The 11881-nt window shown below is 42.4% G+C and overlaps 1 protein-coding gene across 6 annotated transcripts in view; it reads left to right on the top strand.

Moving 5' to 3' along the window:
* The window catches only part of FBXW11 (F-box and WD repeat domain containing 11), a 109128-nt gene that overhangs the window by 70971 nt on the left and 26276 nt on the right, over positions 1-11881 (top strand). For all 6 annotated transcript variants that reach the window (XM_019635958.1, XM_019635959.1, XM_019635961.1 and 3 more), the window contains 2 exons: positions 7884-8070; positions 8959-9049. In XM_019635958.1, coding sequence (XP_019491503.1) covers positions 7884-8070; positions 8959-9049 — 278 coding nt within the window. The remainder of the gene's footprint in view (positions 1-7883; positions 8071-8958; positions 9050-11881) is intronic.

Below are 11881 nucleotides of genomic sequence, written 5' to 3'. Positions count from 1 at the left end.
AGGGGGGAGAGGAGGGGCTCGAGAACTGGAGGTGGACGGAAGTCAGATGAGTGCACACGTGGTGCAGCGATTCTGTTTGTGCCAAGCCCTAGCTGGGGACGCCCCTCATCCAGGCCTTTCTGCATGTGAGGCTGCGTCTCACAGCGAGGACGGCAGGGTCGTTTTCATAGTCGATAACTGCAGTTCTTCCTCACAAGGGTTTGGCTAAATGAAGCTAAGCCTCACTAGTGTCAAGCAAAACTGTTTGTTTGTTTGTTTGTTTGTTTGTTTTTTATTGCGTTTATTGTTTTGGTTTTATTTTCCCCTGTAATTTACTTCTCAAACGGTTCAGAGTGCCAAGGAACTCACCTTATGTTTACAGACTGTCCACGAGGTGGCACTGTTGTTCTCTTCAATGGTAGAGGACAGTTGAGAGGCAACCCTTTTTTCTCGGGGAGTGCACAGTCTTGAAGGAGAGACAGAACAGATGAACATGTGTTATGTATATAAATATGGTTAGCATAATTGCATACAATTCAGTTTTCATTACAGCGAATTTTAAGGCATTGTCCATATCTCTGTTAAAGTGGAATTTTGTGGTATTGAATATTACATGAAATGAATGGACCATTGGCTGGGACGTGGAAATATTTTTGTTAAAATGCTATTTGTTTTAACAGGATTTGATCTGAACATATATACATGTGTCAGTATATATCATACACATGAATCTAATAGCTGGGGACAAGTTGGCCAAGTTGATTGTGTTAGTCTCTGGTAGACTTGGATTAAACCTGGCATTAGTTCCTTACACAGACCCAAACTTAAGAGTGTTGGGGGAGAAACAGGTCCACGTGTGTATTCCTACTTCGATTTAATAATGTGTGTGGATCAACTTGCTAATGAAAATGCTAGTTTGGTGTTTAACTTTTATTGTAGATGATCTCAATTTGAATTTTTACTCCACTGAAATTGACAGTCAACATAGGACTTCTTTTGATTGTGAAAACCATTAATTCTATAAGAATTGTCTACAGTTTTGACTTTTTGATGCTTCTTACTGTGACTGTTGTACCTGTCAGTATAGGGAAAATGTAAAATGTTTGTGGTCTCTGGCTCCTTTTGGTTCAGTGGAAAAAGTGATAATTATGATATGCTTTTCTAAAAATCATGGTAAATGTTTAGTCTGCAATGTCAATTTCTGCAGGCTAAGTTTGTGGTTTGTAAGAACTGTTGTTAAAGGAAAATTTTATACCATTTGAAATAGAGGCAGATTGTACTTCAAAAAGGATGATAAACATTTGTGATCCATTTGGTGAGGTGTCTAAGCAATTAAAAATTTTGAAGCATTTGGCTTCTTGGCAATGGTTTATTCATTTGTCTTGTCCCCAAGTAAGGATGATAAGTCATCATGGACTGTACGTGTGACAGACCAGACCAAAGGTCTTGGGAGATGTGGAAGCCCCGGAGCGTAGCTGAGGCTAAAGCCCAGTGACAGAGTGGAAAGGGAGTGGTCACAGGATTCAGACAGCCCTGCCCCTAATAGCATGTGAGCCCACTTTTCGAAACCTCAGTGTCCTGTCTGTGTGGGAACACTACTACCACTACTCCATCAGATATTGCGAAGATCAAAGAATGTATATAATATGCCTGGCATCTGGTGGGTATTCTGAGATGGCAGCTTTAACAACAACGAAAAAGCCCAGAGAGGCAGGAAACACCTGCTTCTCCCGAGGTAATGAGCTTTATTGCCAGGAAGTTTTAATTATTCACCCACTAATTTCCAAATTGATTTATCCTGACATCATATAGGTAGGTGTGCGTGGCACTTTGTTGGCACAGCAAAATTTTGGACTCTGTGGCTTGAGCATCATTCTACTTCATTTCTGACCAGATGCTTAGGTCAGTGTATTTCAGGCTACAGGCATCTGTTGACAGACTGTTGCTGTCAGCGATGGCATTGTTGGTTTTTTTTTAAGGTTTCTAACTTCAAATTTTATAACTATATAGATCTGTGACTAGGAAGGGGGAAGGGCCAGCAGGGGTGGGTGGGGAGAAGGAAGTTTCTTTGCAGCTGTTCTTTGAAATGCGTTTCTTAAATAATAAAAGTTTCTATAATTGTATGATCTAAGCAGCTGTGTTAGAACTGGCTGTAGTCAAGGGCACTGAACTGACATTACACATTTGAGTTTGATTTTGATACAGTGTTTTTTACATATTGAGCTTTGAAACTTGTGCCTTTTTAATTGTTTTAATTATTGAAATTTTTCCAGACCTTCATCTGGTGCCTATAATTAGCAACAGCAGCACTTGTTCAGCGTCGTGCGTGCAGTATTCTGGCCTTGTTTTCTGAGGCCATGCTATGTCTTCTTGCTGCCTTGGCACGCAGGTGGTGGTGGGATGGGGGAGTTTCAGCACCATAGAGTAAATGAGAGCCAGACCTTGGTACTTAAGAAGATGCCTAGTTTTAACACCTCACATCACTTTCTAGCCCCGGCACATGGACACCTTATTCAGTAACTTCTTTGTCCTCAATAGGCTTGAAACCCAAAAGTCGCAAGGTCTGCATGGCTTTTGGGGATAGCTCTTAGGTGCCCAAACAGGAGTTGTGTTGATTGCTGTTCTTCAAACATTTAAGGCAGTGGTTCTCAACCTGTGGGTCGCGACCCCTTTGGGGATCGAACGACCCTTTCACAGGGGTTACCGGGTACTCGTATGTGGGCGTATCTGCATGTGGGCCTGGAGACGGATAGAGGAGCGGTGTCTCGGTTCCTAAGACCATCGGAAAATATGTTTTCCGATGGTCTTAGGCGACCCCTGTGAAAGGTTGAGAACCGCTGATTTAAGGGGATGAGACTTCTAACCAAGATACTAAAGGGGCCTCAGCACTTAGCTAGAGGAGGTGTGTAATATTTTTTCTCAGAAAACCACAAAGAAGTGGAACGCTGCTTAGCTTCCTTGACCAACAGTATCAGCTAAGGAGATTTGGAGATGAGGGAAGGAGAACAGAAACTGACCCTTACTGAGTACCTGTTCTGTATCTGGCTCCTTAGTAACCACCTCTCAACCTGCCCAGCCAGGTGGGCAAGTCCCTTCCCCACCAAACGAGGGTACTGAGAGTACCTGGCTCAGAGGGTTATCGTGCAGATAGATAGTGTGAGCTAATAATCCATTTCAAGCATTTAATATCATGTCTACCTTATGGAAGACTGAGATCCAAAAAGGAAAACTGGTTTGCTTCAACCCAGGTTACCTGGCTACAGCAAATGCATTTTCCAAGGGACTAAAACATGCTGTCTCTTAGAAGGATGAAGTGAATTTATAGTATTATCCAAAGGAAAGAAATCAAATTTCATAGATTTCACTGAACTGTTGCTGAGTTCGAATGATGGCCTTTGGACGAGGAGGAAATCTGTGTTAATAAGAGATTTCCTTATGCAGAAACTCACTCCAAGCCCAGTGGGGAGCTATTGAGGAGGAAAAAATCAGAGAAATAAAAGGGGTATCATTGCTATAAAGCAGTAGTTCCCAGTGTGTCAGAATTACCTGGTGGAACCTCTTAAAAATACAGATTCACTACCTACAGATTCTGATTGAGTAGATCAGAAGACTGTCCAGGGAATCTGTTTTTGTTGCTGTTGTTTTTGTTTGTTTGTTTTTAAAATCACTAACCCTGAATGATTCATGTACAACCACACAGGCTCCTGAGAACAAGCTCATAGACCACCGGACCAGGTAGGGCATTTGGGCTGCTTTCCCAGTTCATACAGAGACGATGGGGATGGTGCAGCCATTGGGGCCCGAAAAGGCAACTGTCTAATGCGTTCTTGTCTGGCTATTTGTTTTCATCTCTCAGAGAGCAGAGGACTCATGGGGGGGGGGGTTATAACCAGTTAGGAGGATTTGGTTGATGATATGGAAGTAATGTAGACCTTGAAAAGTGACTGTTCTAATATCAAGTGTAGAACTAGACAATAGTCAGCTAAGTACCCCAGCATTAGAAGAGTTCAGAGAAGATAAGTTTGTTAGCCCATGGATAGAGATTCTAAACATTAACATGATTAAAGAGGGCGGAGAGATTCTGAAATGTGATGTTTTGATGACTACTTTGTCAGTCCTAGGATTGGAGAGGCACAAAGAAGAGCCCATGCGATTATCCATGGATTTCCCTGATTATAAATAAACATGGGCAGAAAGATGGAAGAAATGGGCACATAATCATGGAGATACCGAAAAAGGTAGTCTCGGCCTTTGAGAATGGTATCAAGGCAAAACCCTGAATGATGTAAAGTTGTCCAAAATGGTGCAGTAACTTGGGAGAGTTGAAAACAAACAAAAAGATCAACTGTTTGGAGCCCATTGTGAAGAATTGAAAGGATGGTGTTCTTGGTATCAGTGGTATAGTGATAATAAAAAGAACCAGCATATTTTCACTCCTCACTTAACTTCCTTTGTTTCCCTTTCCCCACCAAGAATAATAGTGTTAAAATCAGAAAGGACAGAAAAATTGTAGTCCCAGAAAGCTAAGACGATATTTAGGGAACACATAGCTCCTGCAGACAAGTGGACCTGAAAATATTGCATGCCAGGATAGTGGCAGAAGCTGTAGTTGTCATTTTCAGAATTGTGGGTCATTGAAAACTAATCGTAAACCATAGGTGGAGCTCCTGGGTACAGTTGTGCCCTTTCCACCTTGTCAGCTGTGTTTGGTACCCTGCTGCATGATGGTACCCTGAGATGACTGATGGGCAGATTTCCTGGTTTTAAGAACTGGAAAACTGGAGGTGTATTTGGGGGATATTAGCTGGCAAATTTGATGTTATACTCAAGCAGAATTCTTTTTTTTTTTTAAGATTTTATTGGGGAATTGGAGGAGGGGAACAGACAAGTTGCTGTCCTTTTGTTCTTCAGTCTAGTTGTGGAGGACGTCGCTTCGCTGGCCCATGTTGGTATTGTGATCATTGCACTCTTCCCGGGTGAGGCAGATCAGTCGCCAGCCACTGGATGGCCGTTCAGGGCAGCTCTTGGCAACTCTTGGGGCTGTCAGCCACTCACAGTAGCACAGCCGCCCACTGCAGCAGGGGCTGCAGCCTACGCCATCGCTGGCGACTCATGGCAGCCCAGCTCCAGGTCGAGCTTTTATTCACCATCCTAGCTGTAGAGGGCGCAGCATCACTGGCCCTCATGTGGTATCCGAACCGGGACCCTGCTGCTCAGAGCTGGTGTCCCAAGCCAACTCCTAACCAACGCACCACTCGGCCGGCCCTCAAGCAGAATTCTTAAATGGATTATCAGAAGTGAATCAGCAGATGAAAAAACTGTATAGGTTTGTGTACATAATGTTAAAAGCTGTTATCTCTGAGAGGTGGGAACTAGGGATTTTAAATGGTTTGCTTATATGCATTTTATAATTTTTTAAATAATGAACATGGGTTATATGTTAAAAGGGGCCACAAAGCAGATAGTGCTGACTTGTTAACAAAAAATGCAATACCACCTTTATGTAGTAAGCACCAGCAAGGGAACACACGGGGCCAATACACCTGATTTTCCTGTTGGTAAGGTTACCAGACCGGTAGGTCAGAGAAATGATGTAAAGGTGGTCATATCTTCATGGGACAAAGTGTCTCCAGATATCCCCGAGGACTGAATAGAGAGATTTGGGCTGGACAGTCGTACATCCACATGGTTACAGAATGACTCAGTGTTGGCACCTTGTGAGTAGTTAATGAATGGATCAAGGGTAACCTGGAGGGAAATATCTAAAATCATGGGTGCTGTCCTTGGTTCTGACCCATTTAACATGTTTGCCCACAAGCTTGGGAATAAATTAAGACTTACTCCATTTGCCTACCATGCACATCCGGTGTGGAATACCGACTCTTCTGGAGGACGGAATTGGAATTCTACAGACTGAAATGGGACAGTCAGACAAAGCTTTAAAGGTGAATTATAGTAAGGACAACTCTTACACCAAGCTGACCCCCACCTCTCCACTAGCCATATAAACACAGAACTAGCGGGAATTGTTCTAATAGATGTTCTGGGGGGAGAGGCCTGGGATTTTGACTTATTGCCATCTTGGCAGCCTACTGTGATAGGACTGTTAGATGAAGGCAATGTGAGCTTCGACTGCCTCTACTGTCTATAATGACATGTGCAAGAACAGTGAGTGGTCCCAGTGTAGGTTTCATGATCAGATCATGACTCGGGTATTAGATCTCATCCAGTATAGGAGAATTAGTACAGGAAGGCCTGTAAACCATAATCAACAGTGTAAATAGTCATTCTTAGAGTTGAAGCAAACTTTAGTTTGTGAAGCATTTTTTTGTGTATCACCTCATTTTGATGTTTTCAAGATGGGGCAGAGATTACTGTCCCCATTTTATACAGGTGACAAAAATGAGGCTCAGAAAGTTGAATGATTTACCTGTACCCTGCCAAGTTAGTGCTCCTGTACTGCTTCTGTTTCTCTTGAAAAAGAGAACAAATGATCAGCTTGTATGGTGCTTTGTTGTCTTTAAAACTTTTCATAAAACTCCTTTGAGCCTTACCAATAAAGGACAGTTATTGCGGGGATTACCATTTTATATGGTAAAAAACACGTATTTGTTTCATGTCAGAGAACAGCTACGTGGTGGACCTAGACTTGAAATTGGAATTTTCCGCCTGTATGTTTAATGTTTAATATTCTGTACACAGAATAGGCGTGGGGATGAGCTTGTATTTCCTGTAGCCACAGAAGACGTGCCTGGAACCGCAGGACGGGCGTTTACAGGAGGCAGCAGCGCTGACCGTAGTGATCTTGTGTTGTGACTGTCAGGCAGAGGCCGAATCTGGGTTGTCTTTGAGAGGACGCTGGCGTTGTGTGGGATAAACCATTTAAGGGTCTAGAATTTATAGACACGTGGTTCTTGCTTTTGAGAATTTTATCTGCACAGATGGAGAAATGATTGACAAAAATACATCTAAGTACACCTGACTTTAACTCTTAGATTGTCATTTAACTTTTTATAAGCTTTTTAAGATGTCAGTGTTTCACTTTTTGTCTCCTTAGCCCTACGGGATTCACACTGGTCATGGATTAACAGGATGATTTGTTATGAGAGATAGTAAATCCGAGGGGAAAGAACAGAAACTCAGGACAAAGATATCGGAGTTCCACTCTTGGCTTTACTACTCTGTAGCTGGGAAACCTTGAGTGCTTTACCTCCCTGTGCCTCATCTGTAAAATGTGGGGCGGCATTACCCCATAATGGTTTTAAAAGAAAATGAAAATAACTCTTGTATCATAATACCTGACAAATCCAGAACTGTCCGGATCAGCTTTTACACACAAGCACTGTTGCCATCAATTGTTTTATCTTAAAAAACCAGAACCAAAAACAAGAGTACAGTAAGTCCCCGACTTATGAACAAGTTCCGTTCCGGGAGAAAGTTCGTGAGTCAGATTCGTTCGTAAGTCCAACGAAGTGAGTCTTCGCGCTTCCTAGCAGTCCCCTCCACATCACCACTGCTTTTCTTCTTGCTTCCGGACACCCTGGGCTCTGATTGGACACTGCACTACTGTACACTATCGCACTGTACAGCAAGCACACAGCAGCACAGCTGTGACAGTGGCCGGCAGACACGTGAGCTACTTCCGCGACTTGTTCGCATCTACGAATGTTCGTAATGCGAGATCCATTCATGTCTGTGAAAATTCGCAACTCGAATGTTCGTAAGTTGGGGACTTACTGTATGTGTTTACATGCTCGTGCACGTGCATATCTGCAGACCGATTGCTGCTCCTCAAGTGTGGGGCCTGGATCAGGGTTTCCTTATTCCCATTATCCTTTTGGAAATGGTGACTGGTACACTCCCATCTCCCTTCCCATTCCCTCATTGTCTTTTCTCTTTTGTAGAGCAAGGCCTAGATCACATAGCAGAAAACATTCTTTCCTACCTGGATGCCAGGTCTCTGTGTGCCGCAGAGCTGGTATGTAAAGAATGGCAGCGGGTGATCTCCGAAGGAATGCTTTGGAAGAAGCTGATTGAACGAATGGTGCGCACTGACCCTCTATGGAAGGGGCTTTCAGAAAGAAGAGGGTGGTAAGTACTGTGGCTGTTTGTTCCTTTGGGGTGAAAAAAATGTTTTTTGACCTAGAGTCAGTTTGATTACTCAAGAAACCAATTATACTTGCCAAATGTGGTGGCCTATTTTAAACAGGTGGGGAGAGACCAGTGGTCAAGAGTTGCGGGAACAAAAGTTAAAGCTGTTAGGATTTTTCCTTCTGATATGTGTATTTCCTTTATAGTTATTAACTGTTGGGAAGTGTTGTATAGTTTGAGTGATTTGGCTTTTGAAACCTATGTATTTATGCTTTTCCTTTCACATTTTTCTTAGGCGGTAGTACCATTACCAAGAGAGAGATAAGAAAAAAGAAAATATGAGAAAGTCAAATAATGCCATTATGTTATTTATTAGTGTTGCTGGTTGAAGATAATGGGAGGCACAGCAGGCAGGCTTTTTTAGAGAAAATCCATGAACTTTAAAATACAGCTTTGTCGCTCTGTACATGTTAGTAACCTGGCCCATTTAGCACAGAGAAAGAGCTACAGATGGAAGGAAGTACCGGGGGTAGCAGTGTGAGCGAGAGTGAGGGCTGTATGTTCGTTAAGGGGGGGAGTTTGACGTGTACTAAGTTTGATTTTCCACAAAGCTACTTGAGCACTTTTTGTGAAAGTATAGAATAAAAGACTAGATTATTGTGTGTTGGGTATTCAGAAAATAAAAGTCCGGGATCGTGGTAGAGAGCTGTAAATTGAAGTAAACTTGTGTCTCACATGTTTCAACTCAGCCATCCTGCTTTTAAATTGTTAAAGCTCAGTGCAAGTCAAAAGACTTGAATGATACAGTATCTTTGTAAGCACCACATTTCAGTAAAATTCACCCTTTTATGTGCAAAAATGTAACATCTGTTTGTTTTTATTTGCCAGGGATCAGTACCTGTTTAAAAACAGACCCACAGATGGCCCTCCCAATTCATTTTATAGGTCGTTATACCCAAAGATTATCCAGGACATAGAGGTAACTTTACGATTTATCTGTTTTATGGGCTCTTCATGTCTTGTTCTTAACTTTTTATGTCGCCTTGGAGTGTTCTGTTGATCTAAAATCACAGAACAAGTACAGTTTTTTTTTTAAAAGTTAAACTCTTGGAACAAATGTGTCACAATCTGTATAATCTGCAGCTATTCTTCTGAGTAGATAATGTCTTTTTGTAAAAAAATGAGCTAACTTTTCTAAAACACGAAATGCTTCTGCAAGGCTGCTAGCTCATTAAAACGTTTTTCCAAACTCCGAGGCCCAGTTTTTCAGGTAAGCAGTTTTACATTGTCGAGCATATCTGGAGCACTAGAGAAGGCACAGTCTCTGTTTCCTCTGCACGTTTCCCACAATTTTTTATAAAAAATAATTCATATGTGATTGTAAGCAATAGTTAAGTGGGTTTTATAGAGCAAATTATGCTTCTGGACCATTTTGGATTTGAGTGGAACTTCACCAGACCAGTAAAACTCTGTAAACTTGATGAGAAACATCGGAGATGTTTGATATTGTTCATGTGTTCTAATTAGTTCAGTTTTATTATTTAGCCCTTTTCCTTGAACCAGGAAAGACACGCACAGGCATTTCTCATTAACTCTTTCACATGTGTTCTTGGCAGGTCCCGGTTACTTCACTATTTCCTCCTTGGCAGAAAAATTTAGCCTTCTCTCGGCAATGCTGTATCACCCATAAAGTTATACTCAGCTTCCCAAACGTGAAGTAATCCTCTCCCCCAGGTGATAGACATAAAAGTTATTGTGCCAAAGTTCATTAATGGAGAAACATGTACTTTTTTTGGAGGGTCCCTCCTTAGCCCCCCTTTGAGGCAGATGTGAGCTAATGGAATCATTTGGTTAATGGTAAATCTGAATGTGACGGGAATATCATTATTTAAAGCACAAGCCCTTGTCTTGAGGATTCTGCTCCCTAAAATGAGCTACAACGTAACCTTTTAAGGAGGGTTAAATAATTTAAAACTTCTGCCAGACAAATCATAAAGTTTAGGGATTAACTGACCCATTGGCGAAACTTTGAATAAATTGCTCCTGCAGTATTAGTAGCTGAGGCATAGTGTTAGCGCGAATCTTAGGTTGGTGTGTGTTCCGGGGAGAGGGGCTGTGTCTTACCCCTAGACTGTTAGTTGTACTAGGACGCTGCTTGTGCTGCATCCATCTTAGAAACTACTTTCTGTCGCCCCCGCCCTGCCAGTTATTCTTTACAGTCTCTCCAAATGCCCTTGAATAATTCAGTAAATCCTCTGTTATGAGAAGGATGATGTCTAAGGTCAATCATTAATAAACAGGACTTTTGGAGCAACTTCGATTGGGTTGAAGATTTGGGGACACGGTCATTTTATCTCCATGAGGACTGTGAACTCAATATGCTGTGGCGTGACAGTCTGTGACACCACCTACCTTATCCATTTCCGCAGGCTGAAATAATATTTTTCAGTTAGTAAAGGAGGCAAATGTGAGGGAAAGCAGAGCTACGGGGGAAACCCTATTTGACACAAAACCTCTATCACGGTGGTCCACCCAGCGGTTCTTACGTGTGGTTTGGGGAAAGCCACTGGTTGGCCACTAGGGTCTCCTCCAGATTTTTGTGGGCTAAATCTCTTTGCATAAGGGATGATGTTTTATACTTTGGTATATTCACTAATGGTAATAATAAAAACAATGTACTATGTATAGAGCGTTTACTTGTGCTAGATATTTTGTTAAGCGTTTTATAATACATTTTCTCACTTAACACTGTGGACAATACGTGACGAGGTCATGTCCTTATTAAAGGCGAGGAAACAGGCTCGGCAAGGCTACATAAATTGCCCAAGATCACACAGCTAGTGAGTAATAGTCAGTGGTCAACCTTATGTTCTTCTGTATTAATGCCACCGTTTTTGTACTGTAGATCACTGGTGCCTCACCAACATAGAGTTCCTGCCCTCTGTTTTGGGAGTGTGTTTTATTCTGTTCAGAGTGGACACACAGGTAGACAGCTGTGTCAGTGATCCACGGATCAAACACACGAGAGGCTCATGGGCCTCACTCTTGCCTGTGTGGCTGATACGAAACCCTCATCAGCAGAATATACTAATTACAGGTCCCCTCCTCTGAGCCCTTACAGTGTACTGTGAACCATGCTGCGTGACTTACGTAGATTATTGCAGTTAATTCTTACAGCAAGGTACACACGGTCCCCATCTGTAATGAGGGGTTTTAGAACTTGCCACATAGCCATGGGTTTTTAACCGAGGTCTGGCTAGCTTAGTGGTGGTGTTCTCCACTTTCAAAGTGGAAATGTTCAGAAGTCAAGGAGAAAGGTATGTTGTTATATGCCTCCAGACTTCAAGGTGACCTTCTCATCTTTCTCCAGTTGTGTGAGTACTCAGTGTCCTTGACTTTAGCTGACAAAGGGCATGAGCTAAGATAAGATTAGTTGGCTTTGTTTTAGCCCAGTCATGGGAAAGGTAGTGCTTTAAAGGGTGTTAATTAAGCACATTGCCAAAAGATAAATTACACCCTGAATGTCAAGTGGGTGTTCGTAACCCCCTCCCTGTTGCCCACACACAAGCTGCAGAGCTACTGTGGTTTTGTTCCCACATACTGTGCAAGGTTGCCAGTTCACTGCACCTTTTCCTTTTTCGTCCTTGACAGCTCTAGTTCACGTGCTGGCTCCTGTCATCTATCCATCCCCAGATTTGGTTTGGCTCTGATGAGCGGATGACCTTGCTCTTCCACATTGACCCACCAGAAATTGGCTAATGTTTAAAGGAAAGGAGAGAACCTGGTTTGGTGTGGCTAGCCCCTCTGACTC

The sequence above is a fragment of the Hipposideros armiger genome, unplaced genomic scaffold (assembly GCF_001890085.2).
Source record: "Hipposideros armiger isolate ML-2016 unplaced genomic scaffold, ASM189008v1 scaffold_25, whole genome shotgun sequence".
NCBI classification, from domain to species: Eukaryota; Metazoa; Chordata; class Mammalia; order Chiroptera; family Hipposideridae; genus Hipposideros; species Hipposideros armiger.
The sequence above is the reverse complement of the archived record's forward strand: the minus strand, read 5'-3'. Positions and strand labels throughout refer to the sequence as shown.